General features: G+C 48.7%; 1 protein-coding gene across 1 annotated transcript in view; it reads right to left on the bottom strand.

Annotated features, from left to right (window-relative positions):
• The window catches only part of LOC109290422 (thyroid adenoma-associated protein homolog), a 38015-nt gene that overhangs the window by 5677 nt on the left and 9546 nt on the right, over window positions 1–22792 (bottom strand). The window contains exons 5-27 of the mRNA XM_019506919.1: window positions 21658–21780; window positions 20880–21000; window positions 20209–20357; window positions 19556–19640; window positions 18752–18888; window positions 17918–18115; window positions 15885–16593; window positions 15364–15516; window positions 13803–13912; window positions 13048–13208; window positions 12119–12285; window positions 11040–11225; window positions 10036–10184; window positions 8164–8307; window positions 6156–6260; window positions 5301–5501; window positions 4723–4873; window positions 4003–4249; window positions 3399–3635; window positions 2590–2815; window positions 1465–1671; window positions 832–1070; window positions 103–285 (exon numbers count right to left, since the gene is read on the bottom strand). Coding sequence (XP_019362464.1) covers window positions 103–285; window positions 832–1070; window positions 1465–1671; window positions 2590–2815; window positions 3399–3635; window positions 4003–4249; window positions 4723–4873; window positions 5301–5501; window positions 6156–6260; window positions 8164–8307; window positions 10036–10184; window positions 11040–11225; window positions 12119–12285; window positions 13048–13208; window positions 13803–13912; window positions 15364–15516; window positions 15885–16593; window positions 17918–18115; window positions 18752–18888; window positions 19556–19640; window positions 20209–20357; window positions 20880–21000; window positions 21658–21780 — 4388 coding nt within the window. The remainder of the gene's footprint in view (window positions 1–102; window positions 286–831; window positions 1071–1464; window positions 1672–2589; window positions 2816–3398; window positions 3636–4002; window positions 4250–4722; window positions 4874–5300; window positions 5502–6155; window positions 6261–8163; window positions 8308–10035; window positions 10185–11039; window positions 11226–12118; window positions 12286–13047; window positions 13209–13802; window positions 13913–15363; window positions 15517–15884; window positions 16594–17917; window positions 18116–18751; window positions 18889–19555; window positions 19641–20208; window positions 20358–20879; window positions 21001–21657; window positions 21781–22792) is intronic.

Genomic DNA, 22792 nt, shown 5'->3' with positions numbered 1-22792 from the left:
AAGTGACAGTTTTTTGGGTGTTAACAGTAGTCCAGGAAAGGGGCTGATGGCAAGGAAAGCCTGATGTACGTGCCAGTGGGATAAGTGGTATCGGCTACATACCGCACAGCCACTGATGTAAGAGATGGGCAAAAGGTTTCCAAGGCATTCTGCACTATATCAGCTCCTGCTAGCTTGAGAGATCTTGCTGCTCCCAGTCTCAGCACCTCACAAGAAACAGATTTACTGTATTGCTCAAGTATTAGGCACCATCGCTCCAGCAGGGAATCATCCTTGGGTTTGGAACTGTCACAGAACAGAGAAAGAAGGAAGGTTCAAGGTCAGATTTACGTCATTTATTCTATCAAACTCATCTTTTCCCTCTGGCCGTGTACTAGTGAAGCTGTTGTCAGTCCCTTGGCACTGGAGCAAAACAAAAGACTGCCAAAGTGAATAAAAGAATGAAGGATGAGGAAAACTTTAGTACAACAAAGAGGATGGAAACAATGTCCTTGTTTTCACTGCTTTTTTAACCCTCCTGTTTTGGTGAAGATGGTAAATTAGTATCAGCCCCATCATCATGCAGCCCAGAATGCTAATGCTTGTTCCAGTCAAGCAGGTAGAGTTGGGATGGCTCAAATCGCCAAAAACACTCAAGCAAGAGAGCAGAACTGCAAACCAAGTAACAGTACAATAACCTCCAGGATAAAAGCATAAAGGAAACAGCAAGAAGTATTTGCTCCCATAAGAGCTCTGTGCTGCCCCGCCTAAACCCTGTGGCAAAACTATTGCCTTCAGGCCATTGGGCTGCTTCAATGAAAAGGCTGATAAGAGTCCTGAGAATCTACTTACCCCAGGACAAAGAGCAAGCTAGCCACGCACAATGCCTGGAAGATGAGATCTGGGCCAGAAGAGCCTGCTTCCGCCATAGACAACAGGACACCAACACATGCTGATGTAGACCCCAACAGTTTATGGGAAACAACCTGGGTCCGAGACGTAGGACTGCTGTGAAGATGCATCAAAGCCTCCAGATATGACTTCAGGACCTCTCTGTTCCTTGTATTTTGTAGTGCTGACCATAAGTTGTCCTAATTAAGAAAGGGAAGGAAGGTGCAGGCTTAACCTCCAGAGAAAGAAGGGGTCAGAACTTCCCACTGAAAAAGCCAGTAAAACTCAAGAGTTGGGAGAAGACATTTTTCTTTCTCTTTTAAAAAAAATAAACAAACAACTAAACAGGAGCCTAGGAGGAGCAGTGGATTAATGCTCTAGCCACTCACCTCTGGAGACATGGTATCAAAGTCCCATCAGAGTAAGACTGGAAAGCACCACAGGTGATGGTGCTTTAGGAACCTCTAACTAGACAAGTACATCAAAATTCAGGATGCCCAATCTGTCCCTCAATGTAAGGATCCATTTACATTAACACTGAGCAGGGCTTGTAGGTCCGCTCTGACTTAAGGCCTAAAGCAACCCCTCACTTACCAGTAATGTTTGCCGGAGAGCCTTTTCCAACTCCTTGCACCTTTCTTCTTCCCTTTCAACCACCCAGGTCAGGATGGCTAATTGTACGTCAGCATCTGATTCTTGAAGGAGTGAGCAGACTGCGCCAACTCTCTCAGTGCCAGCCAGTCTTGCTGCCTCGCTGCAGAGGAAGCAGGCGATAACTTGATGGAACACAGCAGAGCCGATCTGGCAGAAAAGCAGAACAGCCATTCACATGCTCTGAATGAAGGTCCTGGATCCCCAGAATGGGGCAGGATCCCACTGGTACTGACTAGCTCTGAGTATCCTACCTCTATGCTTGCTCAGGTAATAAAAGCACTGAATGAAATAACTGCACCAATTCATCATTTTTGTAACCTTGGTGCAGACTTTTTATTTAAAAGCATCAATACATTAAACCTCAAAACAGTACAGGAAGGTGGACAGGCACTGTTCTGATTGTACAGATACGAAAAGTGAGACCGAGAAAACTTGCATGAAGAGCTGGGAACAAAACACAGGAGATCCTCCAAAGTGCTGGCTGGGATGGTCTAGTTGGGGATGGTCCTCCTCTGAGCAGGGAGTTGGACTAGATGATCTCTTAAGGTCCCTTGCAACCCTCATTTTCTACGATCCTCTCTGATTCCTGGACAGTTCTCTTTCCCAACAGATCATGCTCTGACCCTCTGAGTTTGAGAGTGATGATGACAACTCATTCCTCTGCTTTAATCCACACCCAACAAAGAGTTTCCAGTGGTCAATGATTCCCCTGACAGTTGGACTCTGTGCTAGGAACTTATTCTTGTTGTACTGTATGATTCTGATTATAAGCTGAAGTCTTTCCCCCAAAACAAACGCAGATTGCACTCTACTTAAACACAGGGTCAACCTATTAGCAGGTCTCAAATAATCCGCCTAATTTGTGACACTCTCACAGAAACGTTTGAACATGTTAACATCTGGAGGGTGGGGAGCTGCTTTTTCTAAAATGGAGCCTGAAAATGTGGGGTCAAGTTATATGCAGGGCTGGTTTGTCATTGGGACACGATAGTGTATTCCTCATGCTTGACATATTTCTGTGTTTCCACTCAGTCACAACAAGCATATCCTCAGGAAAGACAATACCTGGACATCAGAAGATCCTGCTTTCTGCCCAGGCCTAAGGCTGCCCAGTTCACTGGTCACAATCCTTTGGATATGTTCTACAAAACTCTGGGTGCAGGTTTCCACCAGAAGGGAGATTACTTGGAGGTAGGCAGAGCGAATCAGGGGGCACCGCTGTGCAGGGGTGACCATCCAGATGTGACCTTCTATTTGCTGAGCAATGGAAAGCCTGGCATCTCTTGACAAACTGTAAGGAAGTGGCAGAACTTAGCAGATGCCAACAACAATGGTTACTGTTCAATTAAATGACTAAGATGTAGGTGTGTTGGCTTGCCTCTCCCTGGAGACCTCTGCCTTACAACCTCTTGGGAGGGAGAAGGGCATTGCCTTAACTGTTCAGCCTGTCTTGCCTGAGTCAGGCATGTTGTTAATGGTTTCTTTTTCCTTGTTTCTAGGGTATGTGATACAAACCTTCTACCCACCCCTGCACTCAGCTAGAACATGTCATCAGCGTACAGGTTCCTGCACTGTCCACTCTGTAAAGCAGCCAGAAGCACACTTCAAATGTGATCTGTGTTAAATAAATATCCACTTGCACCATTTCCCAAAATGCTAGATTGCCACAAGCAATGGAAGGGAGTCACCAGCTGAGCTGCAAGTCTGCTTGGCTGGCAAGTACTGCTCTGACATGAATTTCAATGTCAGACTGGCCATCTCCATACTAGGCCCTCCACACTATCAGCCTGGCTTTGGAGTCAGCATCACAAGGCTCATCCTACAGCCAAGGGAACTGGAGGTTGTAAAGGAAAGACAAATGGAAACTCACTCACCAGTTCATGGCCAAAGCCTGAGCCAGCACAGCCCTGATCTGAAGGAGCTGCCCATGGAGGGCATTGTGAGATAAGATGCTTCCTGGCTTATTTAAGTCACCAGCCAACCGCAGCAGGATGTTCCCGTATTCAGAGGCAGGGACGACAGGAACCAAAGCCTTGGCTGCCATCGCTCGCACAGCATAGATAGGGTTTCCCGCAAGCTGAAGCAGGGGCTCCAGAAAACAGGTAGAGATGCTGCAGAGTAAAGGCATAGCAGGACACACGATTAGGCCCCTGCTGGTTATTTTCCCTGCTGGATGGAGTTTAAATTAAGAACTAGGAAAGGAATCTCTTTATTCCTGGGCTTTACTCCTCTGTATTGGCTGGGTTAGGACAGTGTCTCCCTGACATGTGGCTGTGCTTGCTGACAATTCTCGTCATGTGTCACCATGTCATAAACCTACTGAGAGCAGCACCCTTCCCTGTTGCTGAAGAAAGCCTCTCCAAGCTACTAGTGTCCAGATGTTAACCTCACTCTGGACACAGCGGTGACCCCAGTTTGCCAAACATGTGCCTGACCCCTGTTCCCCTGGAGAGGTGGCCCTATCCCCATTTTCTCTACCTGTCCAAGGCATCTGCACCAGGCTGGAGTTTTGCCAGCAGCGTGAGGATAGCATGGAGAGAGGGGCAGAGGTGAAGCCTCCCTTCCTTGGGCTCTCTTTCCATCTCCAGAGCAGACTGCAGTTCCCCCAGCAAGATGTCTTTCAGCTGGGGGTAGTGGCTGAAAAACGCCTGAGGGCTCACCCCATCCTGGGGGCGGCTATCGTCCCGACTCCGCTTCTGACCCAGCATTCGAGTGGTGAGGGCACCTGAAAGACAATGAACAGAAGAGGCTCAGAAACCGTGTTGGGGGCTCTCTGCAATGAAACTCTGAAAAGGTTTCATCCATTCTGCTGAGCAGTAAAGATCCTCTGGCATGTTGGCTTGTGTCCCTACCCAGTACCTCACACTCCTCCAGCTGTGCCTCCCTCCACCCCAGACATGGCTGCATGTGAAGGACGCTATGTGTATTAGGACACTGAGACAAGTCATGAAGCTTAGAACTCGCCCAAAGGCTGGCTCTGGATTATGCATTTGGCAAACTGTGACACTCATCCCCACCCCCACCCAACCCTATCATCATCCTAATTTCTCGCATGCTTTTCTTGCTCACTCTCCAGTTAGTTTCTGAGAAGATCCTAAAGGGCAAACAGGAGCCAAGGTGTGGCTGCCACAGAGGTTCACTGATAATGAGGAGATGCATGCGGACATACAGCGTATAGTTTACAAACATGTTACTCACTGAAGAGCTGGATGGCTGCATTTCTCATGGCCCAACAAGGAGAGCCCAGTGCCTTCAGGAACAGACTCATCATAGGTGTGACGTATTGCAGCAGTGCGTTTCCCAAGCCAGAGCCGCGCACCAGGGTTTGCAGCACATGCAGTGCAGAGACCTGCAGATAAGAGCCATCATCTCACGGCTGCAAAGCAGCTTTCCCTGGAAAGGTTCTCAGCGTACTACATACAGCTGCAGGGGTCAGTTGTGGGCCAGGACAGTGAAGCAACAAAGACCAGAAGGTACTTTTGGGCAGCAAGAGGAAGGCAGCCTTTGGTTTAAACTAAAAGGAAAAGGGAGGTGGGTGCCTCAGTGTGGCCAACGGCCCTACTCTTGTGAGAAGCGCTGGGACACTTACTGTGCATAGGAGGCCTGTATTCTTCTTTTGAAAAGAATACTGCAAGCAGTACAATGACCCCATCCCCATACAGTTGAGCACAGGTCAGCAAGATGCCTACTTCATCAGCAGCATCGTTACCTAAGCCACCAGGCTGGCTAACATAGCTGGAGCAGGGCTCTCCTGCTGAATCTGTGAGCTTTTTCACCTGAGGCAGGTCCAGGGTCTGGTCCCAGTTCTGGGGAAGAGGTGTGTTGGCCAGCACCAGCAGAGTCTGAATGCAGTGAGCTAGCAGAGGCCGTGACCTGGTGGAGTCCTCCCCAGTGAGGATGCATAGAAAGAGCATGGGGAAGCCAGCTGCTCGGCGAGTAATGGAGCTGCTCCTGGGGCCGCTGAGTAAATCCAAACCCTGAGAAACAAAGCCAGGTGAGGCACCGATTGGAAGCCTGTCAGCACCAGAAACTGCGTGTGATTCAGAGAGTGAGTGACATGAAGAGGTCAGGATGTGAGTGAAGCTTGGGAGTTCCCAGTTCCTAACCCTGTGTTTAAGGGCACCAGATACTTGCTAGTGGCCTGTTTGCCCCATGACCAGGGCCAGAAGTGATACAAGGGCAGAACTCCTGGGATCAACAGGGCCAGGAAAGGTGGAGGCAGGGCAAGGTCTCTGGGCACTGTCTGGAGGCTGAGTTGAGGAAAGGCAGCAAGAAAGGTGCCAGGGATTCTCAGAACTTTGTCTGGGTATACAAGGCCCAAGCAAGGGATTTGGGAAATACAACTGTTGTCTCTGATGCTTTAATGTGCACCCTTTAAGCCTCTCTAAAATGGGGCATGGGGTGTATGGCCTGAGACCCATACTATTCTCCTATAAACTTAAAATTGATTAAAAAGTCAACTAGTCTAATGGTTCCTTCCTCTGTGTCTGAACAGTGCTGGACAAGAGGCCCTAAACATGACTGAAGTATTTGGGTGGTTTGGGGATTGTAAGATTTATACCCAATACACGAGTCCAGAACCAGTCGCATCCTTTGGCTGAATTCCCAAGAGCAGGAAATAGCTGTGGTACCTGTGCTAGTATTGTGCCTGGGATGGCTTGCAGCTCTGCATCAGGATGGTTCAGCAATGCTGCACAGAACTTGGTGAATCCCATGCTGCAGCCTTCAACAGCTCCCTAGGACAGAACAACACCTGTAATACCTTTTGCATGCAAAGGTTGATCCAACTGGCAGTGAAACAACCCTCCCAAGGGCCCCAGAAAGCACACATTTTATTTGCAGATGGGAAGACAGAGGCAGACGCATATAAAAACACAGCCAAAGTTACAGCAGATGTTGGTGTCAGAGCCAGATGTAAAGGGATGGAGGCCCCCCTGAGTGACAGCTCCAAGCTTAAATCAAGCATGCTGGCTTGTATGATGACCCACTGAAGCGGAGGGTCATCAGAGAAATGAAAAGCTCTCTGTGGGTGCAGCTAATTCCCAACATGTGGGATCAGGTAAGCCAACTAAACCATTCAGCTATCTCAAATGAGGAATCATCAGTAACCCCTTAATCTCAGGGACACCAGACCTTTCAAAGAATATCTAAGAGTCATCAGGTAGAGACTAACTACACTATGTGCATCTGAAGTGGGTTAATGCAGTATGTCTCAGAGAATGACTGACAAAGTCCTGATAGCTGTCTCTTAGCTGAAGTAATCAACTATATCCATTAAAGAGATTCAGGTTTGCTGCTTGGACAAAAGGAAGGTGGGGCAGTAAAAGAGAGAAGCGTACACTGTTTTAATTATTGCTCAAAGGGAAACATCACCTGTTTGCTTTGGCTAAGGGTTGGTAGGGACACAGGTAGTAAAAACCCTTCCAGAGTAACTTGCTATTAAAGGCTTTCATTTATGGGGTATGTGTTCATGACCTGCACTTAGACAGAAAAATTCCATGCACTGCTACAGGCTTGGGACTGACTGGCTAAACAGCAGCTTTGCAGAAAAGGACCTAGGAGTTACAGTGGACAATAAGCTGGATATGAGTCAACAGTGCGTCCTTGTTTCTAAGAAGGATAACAGCATACTGGGCTGCATTAGTAGGAGCAGGGGCGACGCGTAGGGGATGCACACACATGCACATGCACCCCCTGAGCGTGGCGATGCACCCTCTGCAAAAAGTCACCGCTGACACTATCGGCAGCACCTGTGGATGGTCGCTGCTTGCCACCCCACCTCTGACACCGCTGGCAGCATGTGGGTGGTCTGCAATTGCTGCTGGTCACTGCTGCTGGCAGCACCTGTGGGTGGTCGCCAACCCCTGGTTGGCCCTCACCATCTCCCCCCAACCCCACCCACCACCAGTGCTGGCGGTGTCTGTAGGAGTTCCCCTGCTTACCGCCGCGGGGCTCCTGCCACTGCCAGCACAGCCATGCCCCCCCAGCTGCCGGGGGCACTCTCCATTCATGAGTAGGAGCACTGCCAACAGATCGAGGGAAGTGATTCTTCCCCTCTACTCGGTGCTGGTGAGGCCACATATGGAGTACTGTGTCCAGTTGTGGGCCCCCCACTACAGAAAGGAAGTGGACAAATTGGAGACAGCCCAGCAGAGGGCAACACAAATGGTGAGCGGGCTGGGGGACATGAGTTGTGAAGAGAGGCTGAGGAAACTGGGCTTATTTAGTCTGCAAAAGAGAAGACTGAGGGGACTTAATAACAGCCTTCAACTACCTGAAGGGCAGTTCCAAAGAGGACGGAGCTGCACTGTTCTCAGTGGTGGCAGATGACAGAACAAGGAGCAATGGACTCAAGTTGCAGCGATGGAAGTTTAGGCTGGATATTGCAAGAAACATTCTCACTAGGAGGGTGTGAAGCACTGGAGCGGGTCACCTGGGGAGGTGGCGGAGTCTCCATCCGTGGAGGTTTCTAAGGCTCGGCTGAACAAAGCCCTGGCTGGAATGATGTAGTTGGGGATGGTCCTGCTTTGAGCAGGGGTTTGGACGAGATGTGACCTCCTGAGGTCCCTTCAATCCTAATTTGCTATTATTCTCTAACCTATTCTATCCTTAGCCCTCCAGGGAGGAAGCTGTTCTTACCCAGTGCCGGCACTTCAGCAGGATTTCCTGAAACAGGTTAGCTGTCATCTTCAGGACGGGAAGTGTCAGGAGCAGCTCAGGCCCAGCAGATGGTGCCAGAGGCAGAAACTTCTCAGCAAGGCCTCCCAAAAGTAGCCCGATTTCCTGAGAGTGAAAGCAACACATGTTGAGAGTGAAAGAGCAACTCAGCCTGAGGGGTATGATCCTTCCTCTTTGGTGCTGGTGATGAACTCGGTATGTTCAATTTGCTCCAAGAGCCTTATTGCACTGCCAAGTTCATTGAGTCAGAAAAGGGAACGGTGACAGGCAGAAATGAAGGACTATTTCAGCAGCAGCAAGATCAGGACCTGCACTACAAACCGATGTGTGAATATCTAGGAACCAAATAGCTTCCACCCAGGCAGAAAGCAACATGTCTCTATCAGTCGCAAAGGGACAGGGCAAGATCTGAGGGGCACTGGATTGCCAGCGCAAGTCTGTCAAGTTATTCATTAACTCTAAAGAGAAACAGATGAGAATAGCCCTTTTGCAGGCAAGAATGAGGAAACCTATTCCATGCCCTGAAGAGCTGATTTAAACCGTGCGCAAAAGAAAAAGAGAGGGGGAAATGGACAGAGCAAAGCCACCTGGCATGCACAGATGAGCAAAAGAGAACAATTAAGGGCTGGTGCCAAAAGACATGAATTGTCATGAGGGCCCTAAAGAAGCAGCCAGAGGGTGGGTAGGAAACAGCTCTTTGCTGGCAGAAGCACGCTGCTCAAAAAGGTGCAAAACTCTCTCCTGCTTTTCCAAACTTGCCAGTCAGAGAAATGTTCGTGCTCAGCCTGGGCCCCATGTCATTCAGCGAGTAGCTCAAGCAACGGGAAGCACCATAGCCAGCGTGGGAATGTGCTGACCCACACAGGGAAATGATCAGTTAGCAAACCTTTCCCTGTGGGCAGGGTCAGCATTTGTGCAGGTGAAAGCTGTTGTTCTGCCAGTGTCTTGTGACAGTCCAACTTGGAGAGCTCCATAACCTCCTCTGAGCACAGCCATTATGAGTTTACGATGCAGTTAAGTAGTTACACACAGGCTTTTGAGCATTAGATGCAAACCTGCTGTGGTACAGATACATATACTGGACAGTACACTGCTGCAAAGGCTCTATGGGGCTGTACTGGATCAGGCAACAGCATGAATTGCTTGTAATAACGGTCTTCTCTTAAAGACAACAGTCCTGAGTGTCTGTCTGGGAAAGGTCATGTTCCCCATCTAGGGGTTGCAAAAAAAAATCAACAAGCCTTGGGCTTTGATGCTGCGAGGTGAGGGCTAATAGGGAGGCACCTAAAATGGCTGGACCCAATTAGCTTCATAGGAAACCAGCCCAGAGGGTTTAAAAGGAGACAGTAGCAGGCAGACAGTGTCTTCTGGAGAGCTGTTGGAGGTATCAGGTGAGTGAGATGTGGCTAAACCAGCTGTGCGTTTGTTTGGACTTGCACTTAACCCTGACAGAAAATTTGAGGCTTTTTGTCTTGCTATAACTTGAAGGCAGATGCAGCTGTAGCCTGCTTGCAGGCAGCCACGAGGGGGCTTTTTGTTGACCTTGCCCCCCAGGATGAGGAGCTCTGGCACTGGGAGTAGGGGAAGCTACAGTGGGTATCCTCTCTTGAAAGCATGCTGCCTTGGCTGTCCTCTGAGGCTGATGGCTCAGTTTGCACAATTCATCTTACAGCTAGGTCAAACAAAAGGAAAACACATGTACTGGGGAGGAGTTCATGCTCTGCTTACTGTCCCAGGTTCCCAAAGATGTTCCCTCTAGAAAAAGGTCTTTGAAGATGCTTGTTTGTTCTCCTGCTCTCTGCTTGCTTCAAATCACTTACAGGACCTTCTCACCTTCACCGAGACCCAACAGCATGTCAGGATAAGGCTGTGCTCCTCTGACAGCAGAACTGAGTCCTCTTCCCCCTCCTGCTCCTGGCCTTTCCCCATCATGATAAGGGAGCCAATAGCATTTCCCATGTCTGCAAATGAGGGAGCAGCAGCTGCAAAAGAAGGCAGAGGTATTTTAGCCAGGGTTGGGATATGTGAGGAGACAGCAGTGTCTGTCAGGGGTATGAAATCCAAGTGAAGGGAGTTGAGAAGCGGCTTTAAGAAATGCATAGTTATTTGGGGGGGGAGAGGTCTCGTTGAAACCTCTGGGAGCAGAATGAAGCCAGTGATGTTCTGATCTGTATGTGTACTGAACACCTCAACTCGCAGTGCAAACATCTATGGTTCAGACCCATATTCCCATCCAGACCATGGCTGCTGTCATCCCACCTATGCTCTCCTGCTCAGTAAATGCAATCAATGCTCTGTTTAAAGAAAAATAGCAACATCTTCTTTCCTTAAAAGGGGCTCTCTCTGTCTTTATCCCTTTCCCTGACATTTTTGTTCTCCTCATGCTTCTTCACCGATTCCCAGCTGCATGCATGTGTGCTTTCTTGTCACTGGGCTGTATCCCTTGCATCCCTGGAGATAGTTTAGCAGACTGGGGACAAAGCACCAACTGGAGAGTGCCTTGTTCCAGTCTTAGGCATGCCTCCCCTTCCCAATTCCTTGGGCCATTCTGGTCGACTCCTGGGAAGCAGGAGTCTCTACTGCCGACAGTAGGCTGGAAACTAGAGCAAGCAGCCAGTTTTTACATGCCTCTAGTCAGCTTCTTATTGCAAAGAGCCAGGTGGGTTGTGAAGGCAGCTGGGATTAGGGGAGAATCTGTGATCAGCCACAACTTTACAATCCAGTTTTTAAGAGTCCTTGGCATGTGGGATGGAGGCATCTGTATGACACAATGCTGCTGCAATGTTTGTAGGTGTAGACTGTTGTCTGCTAAAGGCTTCCTCCTTGAGTCACCTCACCTTGCTGGCTGGCGCTGGGCCCCTGCCTGCCTTGTAGCACCCCAATGAGGAAGGCACCGATGTCTCTCAGCGTCATCACCAAACTGCCAAGGAGCTCCTGCCAGCTCTGCCTGCGCTGTCCCTCCAACATGGAGACAGCCACCTCTGGTACCTCGAGCAGACACCTCCTCAGGGCTGCGATTGGTCCTACAGTAACAATGCCTAGTTACCACAGTGTTGAGCTACCTGGGGTGTTCTTACCTATAGGATACTGTTAATAAGGCAGGCTAGTGACAACAGTGGAAGCTAGCTGCAGCCTGTAGTGGGGAAACAGGGTCCTTGGATGATACCTGTATACTGTTTACTATACCTCAAGTATTTCATATAAAGGTGGAAAGTCAAGATTCCTGTTCCAGAAATGTTAAATGTAAGAATATTAGAGGCTTATAACCTGTGACTGGGATGAAAAAATGTGGAGAAACTACTGTTTCTGGGGAATTTCTGGCATGGAAAATATTAGTTATCACTTAAGTTCTTGGCTAAGTTTTTTGGTGAATGCTAGACCTTGGCAAATGCGCTGAGATGACTTGCATTTTCTGTTGAGCACCCCTGCTTTCCCTTCCATGACAAACTAGACCTTTCTGTTTCAATCTGTGGATCTGTACTATGCTTAGTCTCAAATACTTGGGCTTTGTGTTCAGTGTGTGGTGTAAGCAGGGCAGCCCCAAGCTGCAGTTGATACAAAAAGGTGACGTGATGTGCCAAAGACCACTGACTATGTGGGTGTCCTATTTCAGATTACAGCTAGGGCAGGTTTTTTTTTATGATTCCACTTCCACCCTTACAACCCAACTTCTGGTCAGCTCATGACCTTGCTGCTTGAACCCATCTGCAGTGACTCAATTCCCACTAGGCCCGTGTCCCCCAAGTTTAGAAATTGCTGGGGGAGGGAATGTCTGTCCAGTGCTCAGCCCTGTTTCTGGCTGCACAATTTTTTTTGAACTATTGACAAAACAAACAACATATGGCTGAAAGGCTCACTGGGGATGGGAGGGGTGTGGGAGCTGTGTTTCTCTCCTCTTTGAAGTCTTGGGACGCACCATGCATTGGTTTAGTGCTTGCTGCCTGCAACAGGTCTTGACAAGCCAGGGTGTAGTGAGCTTGCAGCAGGAGGAGGAGATGCTGAGTGAAGCACAGGCCTTGGCACTGCAGGGTTGATGCTATTTTTGCCTCTGGGAATAAACTCTTCAGGATGATGCTGTCTGACCTGGAGAGAGAGGCAGGTGATGCTCCCATTACGGACCAGTCCCAAAGGGAATCCCTGGCCTCAGCCCACTGACTAGTCCTCCATCCCAAAGGTCACAGGCCTTGCAGCTTGTTGCTACATACAGCACCATTAACTTCAATCTTTATGCAGCTACTTTCGACCAAAGACCACTGTTACCTGGCACCACTTGACCTGCACTATAAATACTGCCTCTTAAAATATGGGTATCTGTTCTCCATAGAGGTATTTTCAGGAACCAAAAGGATGCTCTTGGGTAGTGCTATCTCCTGCTTTTCTCTTTCTCCCTAGGATATCAGCTTTAATGCTTAAATTCTTGAGTCTAAGGCAAATGCCCCTGTTATTCAAAAAGGAAACAAGAACAATGGGTTTGATTAGGGAACCCAGGGCATGTTGAGGTGCTGAGAGTGAACTTGAGCACTTGTTTTGCTTTGGGCAATAGGGGGCAAGAATGATGCTTCACAGACTGTATTTAGCATGAGCATCTATCTTCTGTGAGTGTAGCAACAAGCACAGAATTAAGCACAAGTTGGGCTGGTTATGTCCTGTCAAATCCTGAGAACAGGGAAGGCACTTGGAGTTCACTGGTGAGTTTAGACTTGTGGGAATCAAAGAACAGCTAAGCCAGTCATGGGGAAACTGGATAGGCAGAGACATGGCTAACTCTTTAACTCCTTTGCTCTACCCTCCCCAATCCCAAGCTAAGTTTCAGCTGGGTTAAATGAGAGTTTTGTTAGTCCATACTTCTGGAGAATGGTTTTCATCAACACTGCTCCTGCTTCTGCCTCCTGTACCCTGGGGCTGCTCAGGCCTTCTTGGGCACACTCAAACAGAGCCACAGCAATGGATTCTGGGAAAACTGGAGGAAAGTAGCGGATGAGCAGCTCCGATGCCAATTCTCTTATCTGCCAAGAGAAGAGAGATGGGATGTAGATGAGGAGGAGGATCTTCACTGCCCACTCAGGCCCCATTTATTCCTGGAAGTACGTGTGCACTCCATTGTTGTCTTGTTACCCTGCAGTGATGTGGTGGGGAAGGAAGCCCCACGCAGACTAGTGAGGTATGAAGTAAACAGCAAGGAGGGTCAGCCATTCAACTTCTGGACTGCATCGAGCCCTCAAACAGGACCACCTGAGTGGATGCACCTGCTCTTCATCCTTGGGGATGCTGTGGGACAGGGTGGCTCTAGCTGACTTTGTGCGTGAGATGCTAAGTAGGAATGTAGCAGGAATTGGTCTTGAAGGCTACTCTCCTCCAGCACTGTGGCAGGGAACAGGACTGTTTAAACACAGGTTACCAATAGCAGCTGGGGCACTGCCACAGGAGCAAGAACAGCAGGCAGCCAGTCCTGGCCCTGCTTCCTGAGGAGTTCAGAATGGCTTGGGTACTGTCTCTGCTGAACCCAAATCTCTCCTTTTAGTCAAGCTGCTTCTGAGTACCCATTTCTACCTGCCCTCACTTGAGGAACGTGGAAATGCTGGGGACAGGAGGCTGCTTACCTCATTTGTGCTGTCCTGCAAACAGCTCAGCAATGCCAACAAGTTCCTCTGGGAGAAAAAGTCCCAGCAGCCCCTCTGCCTGGACCAGTTCAGCAGCAGGGTCATGTTTTCTGTACAGACAGAACAACAAGATGTAAAGGTGCATACATGAAGCTTTCTCTGGGCTCTGGTGCTCTACATGACAGGGGCAAGGAACAAAGGAAGCTAGTCCCATGTTTCAGTAAAACCTTCTGGCTTGTTCTGTCAGTCTCTGGGAAAGGGGGGGGGGGGTCCTCACAACCCAAAGTCTGATCTCAGGTAGAATTCAGCTGGGCAACAACACGGCCAAATACGCAATTCTTCTGGGAAATTGACGACTCTAGTGTAGGGTGGCAAAGTGTGCGAAGAATATTCCCAGTGAGAGGTTGTTGGGAATATTCCCAATGTGGATTGTTAAGACCCAAACATGCTCCTTTAAACTTCTGCTAAGAAGCAAATCTCCAATCCAAGGTGACTAGCCCAGGCCCTGCTTAAGTGAGAGGCAAAGCTGGTACAGTATTCAGCTTGGCTAAGCCTTTTTGTCTAACATCAGAGCAAAGCAAGAAATAAGGGGCACAAAAATCAGAATCAAACAATCATACCCTTCCTTGGAAAAAAGCCACAGTTCCTCATGTCTGGAAATGGTGCTACAAGAAGCTAAAGGTCAAAGGCCTTCAGCTGGCTAGGAAATGGTAATAATTCCTCAAGGCAAGTCCCTTCAAGTGTGAGATTTGCCATGCTGAAAGGTTTGGCTTTAATGCGACTATCTAGCCCTAACTCTGGGCCTTGTTCTTGAAGGTAAACCTGGTCATGCCTCACCTGACCAGCCAGATTCACTTGCACTCTATGTAGCCTACTTTTTTTTTAAGGGCTCAGTACATGCTTGTGAAGTAGTAAGCTCTGGCTCCAGTGGGAATTGATAGCACTTGGCATCTGGCTGCCCACTGGTAACCACAGGATACTGGACAAGCTTGAGCCTAAGAACTAATATGCAGGTCAGAGAAGATGAGCCACTACAGAGATGCTATCTAACTAAAAGGTGCTCCTGTGTCAGGGAGTGAGGCAATGAAGTTTCCAACTCGGGTTCAGTTTCCAGCAACAGCACATTGTTGGTGCTCAGAGACAACATTCATTTCTACTTCCCCTACACAGTTAACTTGGCCTGGGTCTGGCTGCAAACTAGTTTCTATCAGCTGAGCTTTTGGGTGGCTGAAGACATGAGGCTTCACCAATCATTCTTGTTATGGAGAGAGCCTCCTGGGTCCCCCCCCACCCAGTGGTTCATTGATAGCACTCTAATTTTGGAAGGCCAAAATAAGTAGACAGAAGTTCAGTTAATAAAAACAGCTGAAGGTCTGCATTATCTCTGGGCAACACTCCTCTGGAACGACCCTAATATGACTCGCACAGAATACTGCATATGGTGAGGTCACTATGTAGTGGCATTTTAATTTGGGCAAATGCTGATCACTGGTTCTTGAAGTCCCAGGGCAGACCCCTCTGGGCCAAATGGGGCTGCAGCAGACAATGCACTATTACTCACGAGGAGGCTGCCCCTTCTTTTTCTCAGGGCTCCAGGTATCGGTGCAGGTCTCCAGCACAGCTGCCAGGAGGAGCAGGGCAGTTTTCTTCCTCTGGTAATTTGACCCTGGGGTCAGAAAGGAAACGCTGAGCTGCAGCAGCCATTCCACAAAATCTGCAAGTGGAAAGATTAACTCTGGGTTACTTGGGAGCATCTTCAAGGAGGGAAGAAGGGTGGGGGCACTGGATCCTCCGAGAATGAAGGTGCTCTGAAGAGATCTGCAACAGCATGATGGCTGTGGCATTGGGGTCAGGAGGCTGATTCCAGCTTTCACTGAAAGTGAGTCCCTTCAGTATATGTAGGTTCCAGCCCAGACACCTCACTGAGGAGGGGGTGTTAGACGGTGACTTGTGTGGGGAGGCAGGGAAACTAGTTGTGGCAGACCCCAAGGTGGGAGGAGATGAATAATAAATGGGAACAGGAGCAAGATTCATAAAATATGAAGCAAAGTGCTGAAAGTGGCTGGCTTGCAGCCTCCTCACCCACTGCTTGGGCAAGTGGCCTTTCTGGATCCGCCTCTGCTGACTTCTTAGCTGCTTTGTGCATCTTGCCACGCAGCTGAGAGAGACAGCTGTCTCTCAGCCTGACCAGAGCCTTCTTCACTGAGGCCTGAAACAGCTGCCGGAAAGAGGACGAGTCACAGTTCAAGTTCAGTGGCAAGAATTCTTTCAGGAGACTGATTTCCATTTCGGACAAGGCCTGATTGGTCCTGGGGCTGCCACACAGGAGGCTCAGCGCTGCCAGGCGAACGTTCTCCTCTCCAGAGTGCAAGCAGCAGGACAGTCTTTTCACAGTCTCGCTATCAGATGGTAAGACCCCAGTGATGTTTTTTCGAACATTCAGAAGAGTGACCCAGGCCCGGAGCTGAGCAGTGTCCCCACTGCTGAAGGCCTCTGCGAGCAATGGATATGAAGAAGGGAACAGCCGCAAAGTCCAGACAAGAAGGTAACTGGAAGCATTGCTCTGAAGGATGGAGACAGGGGAGCTCAAGGCACTGGAGAGTGTTGGCAGCCAGTGCAGTGCCCACTTCTGAGCCAGGTCCTCCTCTGTGACCTGTTCCTTTCCCTTGGCCCACTCCTTGTGCTGCTGTTGCAAAATAGCCTTGTACACCTCTGAGGCAGCAGGGCACAGGTGGTTAGTAGAAAGGCAGTTCAGAAGGTGCTGGGGAAGATCCTTATAGGTATCTAGAACCTAGAAAAATCATTGCAAATTTACTAGCCTCATTTGCTTTGGGAATTCTCATACATGTAAGAAATACACAGCTTTATTCACCAACCTAGCAGCTAAAGTAGATGCTGCATTGGAATAATGGCATACTGACAAGGAAAGAGTGATGCCAGAACAGGTGACAACTCCTGATTAACACAAGCAGTGAGCAGTGCTTGGCTCCACAGTAACAGGTGCCTTTTACAGACAAGGGCAGGATTCAAGTCCTCTGCCAAGTAGTAAAAGACAAACTTGTCTTCCCCCAAGCTACATGCTGCAATATCTCAATTGTTCCATCTGTCTGTTCTCTGAAGAACTAGTTGTTCTCAGTGTGGTGGGAGTTTGGGTGATAGTTGGAGAGCTAACCTGAATCTCCTGATTACCACATCAGAGAGGGTGAGAATACATCCAAAGTCAGACTGGGTTAAAAATCAAGAGACCAGACAAACTGCAAATAGTCTGCTCACCTCTTGGATTTTGCTAGCTGCCAAGAAACAAAAGGCATGCCTGCTGTAATTGGAGGCATGACTGCAGTACAGAGATGCGCACCTGTGGCTAGCTTTACCTTAGCCATTTACAATAGAAGTGAAGACAACAGATGTCAGCAAGCCCTGAATTTATATTCAGGTTGCTAACAAAACTGATCCAGGTGCCCAAACTAGGTAGACTAATGCCAGCATGGGCGTGCCTACCCCTCTAGCATCAACCCCCCTGACTGCAGTTGGATGTACCCAAGGGCTGGGTTTTGCTCTGGAGGAAGTGTACGCTTACTGTGTGAACTCTGCATTGATGTGCAACTTGGCATCCAGAATAGCAGGCTGGTGGTGGAAAGAATGAGGGGTTAGCACCTCATGATGGATCTCAGCAGCAGTGATACAGCTGGACTTTAGCCAACTGGATATACACAGCAATATCAGAGGGGAAGTAAGAAAAGCACAAGCCCCTAACATGTGAACCAAAGGAAGTTCTCCATATTCCATCTGCAAGGGTGCACGCTAGTAAACAGATTGATTCCCACATCTCCCCTTCCCTCCCAGGGTCACTAAGGAAACTTGTTACCCAAGCACAAGCTTTTTTCCTCCTCTTGGAGGAGGATATGCCCCAATGAGCCCTTCAAGTCTTTAAGCAGTGACTGAGGAACAACAAGCCAGTACAAGCTGTGCTATGCGTGGCTTTCATCTGGCCCTTTGGTCTGGGCAGCTCCCTCTCTCTTGTGTAATGCTGTTTTCAGACCTACCTCTGGCTTGCTGCACTAGCTAATCCCACCCCTTTGTCTCTGAGGCAGCACATCCCTAGCAGGTTTTCTTACCTTCTCTGTGCCCACGTAGGGTAGAACTGCACAGAGGGGGAAATATCTTGCTTTGACCTGCCATGGCATCAGGATGATTCTCTGCAGGAATTGTTCATAGAGGGGTCTCTTTGGGTCTTCAAAGTGATTGCACTCCAGACAGTAAATCTCCAGGAGAAGCTGAAAAGAACTGTGTACAAACTCCGACACCCCTTCCACCTGAACAACCAGGAAAGAAATGCAGACTGAAATGAGATTTTTTTTTTTTTTTTTCCTGCCATGTCATTGCTGAGAATTGTCAGAGGAACTTCATATAGGACTATGTCCTCCCTGCACTGCTATGGATTTTCTGTCCTACTTGGTAAACATCAAAAGCTAGGCAGCCTTGAAGCATTCTTATGTCCACTGTAGCCTGAGTCCGTGTCTAATAAAATGATTCCTTAACTTCATCACCTAATGGAGAGGTGCTATTCTCCAAGTAAGGCACTGCTGGGCATGAGTGTTGGTATTAGCATTTGGCTTACTGGAGCTGGGAAGCAGCTGGTTGACTGATGCCTTAAATGGACAGAACAGACTCTGTCAGTCAGGATAAACCACGTAATTCTAAGGTGACCCATCCTTTAATGTGAATATTGTAGCAAGATGCGTTAGTGAAGAGCAGGGGGTTTCAGTGTAAGGGCAATTTAGTGTGCCTCTTAACTTGATGTATTCTGCAAAGATACAGCAAGTGACATGGGTTGGGAGGGTGGGGTATTGATCAGACCAAGTAATAGGAGAAAGGATGGAGACTCAGTATCTGCAAGTGTGTGCGACCTGCATGAGCTGCACGTACTGTTTAGACAAGGTATATCTTACCAGGCTTTCTGCATTATTCCAAACCAACTGGGTCAGCTGATGAAGAAGTTCAGAGTTCTGGGCCAGTATGCGGCCTTCCTTCACTTCCCAGATTGTGGTTAGGTTTTCTTGGATGCGTTGTAGCCAGAGGGAGAAGACTAAAGGCACAAAACAGATTAGTACAGTGGCTTAAACCCTCTTCATTTGTGGACCCCTCTGGAAATTTCAAATGGAGGTGAGGACCCCTTGGAATTGCAAGTGTGGGTATTCATATACTTTTGACTGATCATAGTAATCTTTCACAGACCCCCTAGGAGTCTGTGGACCACAGGTTGAAAGCCACTGGATTAGTACAAGAGAACAGCAGCAAAAATTCACACACCACCCTTCAGGGCAGGTTCATTCTAGCTGGAGTGAGCCTTTCTGTGCTGAGGGAATGCCAGCCTCTTGGAACAGAGCTTTCCTTAAGATTTCTCATGTATTAAATAACCTTTTTTTTTCTTTTTTTTCCTTGAGCCCCAACTGGGTTAGGTTCCCTGCCCCCCCCCGCCCCTCCAAAAAGGGAACGACTAGTGTATAAATGTGTAAGATGGGTGGCTTATAGGGGACTATAGGCAGGGTTTGATAGTGAGCTCAGAAACAAATGTCACATTTCCTCTATGCCTTCAAATGTGCTATACAGGTGAGCTAGAACCAAGTCTCCCTCAAATGCATCTCGCTGAGCAGCACACCAAAAAGCTATGGGAGGTTTGTGGTTCCTGCAACAGAGGATTGGGAGAGTGGCTGGCTTCTGAAATGTTCCTTGTGGAGCCACATCCCTATTACCTTGGAAACAGTAGTAACGATGATCTTTCTGCTCTTTGTTCAGGGCGTACACAACTGGAAATAGCACATCCAGCAAGAGACAAGCCTGCAGAGCAAAAAAGAGCATTATGCAAAAGCACTTGGTAAGCTGCAAATACCATGGTTCCTCCACAGGAAATCCATGCAGCAAAGCAGTGGTGACAGCAGGTATGAACATGGTTACAACTGTTTGTGTGGCTAACTGATTTTCTTGCTGCTTTTCAGAAGAGTTCTTTGAAACTTTCTGACCTGTCCCAAGAAAGCAGGACTAGTTCATCCTGTCACCAGTGGCAATGTCCCTGGGGGAGGGGGGTTGTCTTCTAGATCTCAGCTATATTTTAAGCATGTGACTAGCATGTGTTTTAAGGTTTTTTGTCTGCACTTTTGTTTTTCAACTCTCTGGGTTAAATACACTACAAGTGCAGAGTGGTGCAGCTCAACTGAGGTAAACAGAAGGGACTGCACTAGTAGTGATGATGACAGCCCATGGTATCTAGAGCTGTCCCTAAGACTTGCTCAACTGACTCCCAGTGTAAGAGGTGAAAGGCTTTCTAAAACTCCAGTCCAAAGCCCCAGCTGCCTCACTCCTGTGGGTTCCCAGAAGATCACGCTACTGACTTGGAGATCTCTCCTACCTGGTGTGGGAGGCTCTCCAGCCTGCTGCTCAGGATTTCATTCTTGCAACAAGTTAGCAGACCCCTGGTAAGCACCAGCCTCTCCAATCCATCTGGACTTGGGGCACAGGTGTCTACCTTTAGTTCCCCAAACCTCAGCTCTCCAGGCCCTAGATGGAATCATGACATTAGAACACAGAAGAGATGTCTCCAGTTTGCCGTTTCTTTCAGACTATTTTCCAAGCTTGCTCCAATACTTCTAAAGGTGAGAGGCTAATGCCTGGCATGGCTTGACAAAGCACTGCTGTTATACAGCCATTGCGAAGCTGAGCTGGCTGCAGGCTGGGGCCTCTGCTAACCAGCCTCTTGCTCAGACTGATCTGTATGACTGAAACTGCCCAAATTCAATTGATATGGATCCTACTCCAGATGGGGGGGGACTCAGTCTGCAGAAAAGGTCAGGGTGAGTGTAATCTACCATGCCTGAATTGGGAAGCCTGACATCTAGTTCTCGATAGTGTCTTCAGCCGGATGGAAGACCTCTGTTGTGAATCAGGCTAGTAGGGCCCTGTTATGTAACCATGGGTAGGTGATTCCCCATTCTGTCCCCACAGAGGCAATGAGGTTTGTCCACCTGAATACACCCCTGGGAGGCCTAGCACTATGCAGGATTGTTACGATCAAGCACGCACCTTGGTTGAATAGCTGGAAGAGAGTCAGCACAGACCTGGCTCCTAGTGCTGGCTGGAGAGCAGTGTTCACTAGCATGCTCAGAGCGGTGCCAGCCAGCAGGCGGGTGTCCTTGTTGGCTGTCTGAAGTCACCAGAGGAAACAATGCAAGGTTTTTAAAACTTCTAGTCCTTAGAGGCCATTTGAACACTATTTCTTGCACTCTCCCACTTGCTTAGGGCACATGTACTTTTAAAGTCTAGTGTGCTTAGGCAGTGCTTTTTTGCAGCACACAGTGAAAGCCAGGAGACCTGCTACTGGCACAACTCCTAGCCACCCCCCCTTTCTGCATTCCCACTTGTGTTTTAGGGGACATGTTTGCACAGACACCTCAAACACCATGCCAACAGGGCTATCCCTACCTACATGGATGCATGTGGCCTAGAGTTATCACCTAGCAAAGCACCAGTGCTGCATCCTACTCGCACTTAAGTGTTACAGTTGTTGCACAAACTCCACTCATGTCAATGGGAGCTATGAGGAGCTGGTACTTTTCCATAGCAGGAACTCTTGTTAGAAGACTATATTCTTTCTGCCTCTGTTTTTCCCATTTATGAAGTGGGAATTACAGAATGTAGATCTGCTTCTGTTAATCAACTTAAATTATTAGGCTCACCTGCCCCCTCCCTCTTATGTGGACACAATTTCTCCACTCAAACTTCTTGTGAACTCAGGTTTACAGCTCCAGCTCGGCTGCTCTCATTGGTGCTAAGGTCAGATACCTGCTAGGACTATAATTACCTTCCCCATGACGACTTGCACCAGAGCTCCCAGAATACTCTGCAGGGTTTCACTGCTTTCTGCTTCACTCCAGACCAGAGGGGCCACTTCCTTTGACATCACCTGGAAAAGCTGCAGGCATGTCTGAGAAAGCAGAAAGATAGCGTGACTCTTGCTAGCTGCTGTAGACAGACAGTGTACAGTCCAACAATTCACCTCCTCAGAACTGTGGGCAACCTCTTTGACCCACTATTTTCTTCTGCTCTTCTGGAGGAAAACACTAAATGGCAAAGAATATTTTTAACCCCTTTTGGTATTTGTCCCAGTTGCCCTCATGTTGGAGGGGATTGTAGCATCTTCTAAGGCCACTTGTACACATGACAGGGGTTTAGTTGTCCCTAAATTGAAATGGTGGGTTTTTAATTGTGTCGATTTTTAAAAACCCACCATTTCAATTTAAGGACTTCGGTTACTGTTGCAGAACAGTGACAGCCTGCTGGCAGGCAGCTCAACCCTCCTCCCCCTGGCTGCAGGCAGGCTCCACCAGAGGAAAAAAACCAGGAAGGGGTTTGCTGCTTTTTTTTTTTTTTTTTTTTTTTTTTTTTTTTCTGGTGGAGTCTGCCCGCCTCTCCATGGCCACGGGCCGAGCTGCTGGGGGCCCTGGGGCAGCACCTGCCCACTAGAAGCTCACCCAGGCAGTCCCGGCAAGTGTTGCCACCACAGAGGGAAGGACCGTGCCCCACAGCAGCTCAAGGAGGCAGGCTCCGCTGAAGGGGAGAGAAAAAAAAAATAGAAAAAAAGTGACGTGGGGTCTGATTTTTCTTTTTTTTTCTTCCCCCTCATGAAGTTGGCCATAGCTTGGCTTGGGGAGAGGCAGCCAGGGGGCCAAGCTACCCCTGAGCTTCAGGGGTGCTTCCCTCCATGGCAGCGGCTCTCCTCGTGGCCACCCAGGCAGGCTGCTAGCAGGTGGGTGCCGCCTGGGGGTGCTGCCACTGCAGAGGAAAGGACCAGGGTCCCCACACAGCTCAGGGCCCACCGGCGGCTCACCTCCTGGCTGCAGAAGAGATGGGCAGGCTCCGCTGAAGAGGCGGGGGGCAGGAGAACTGGGACCCTTGCTGCATTTTTTTTTTTTTTTTTTTTTTTTTTTCCCTTGGGG

Source organism: Gavialis gangeticus, unplaced genomic scaffold (assembly GCF_001723915.1).
Source record: "Gavialis gangeticus isolate Ggan-Ray unplaced genomic scaffold, GavGan_comp1, whole genome shotgun sequence".
Classification (NCBI taxonomy): domain Eukaryota; kingdom Metazoa; phylum Chordata; order Crocodylia; family Gavialidae; genus Gavialis; species Gavialis gangeticus.
The sequence above is the reverse complement of the archived record's forward strand: the minus strand, read 5'-3'. Positions and strand labels throughout refer to the sequence as shown.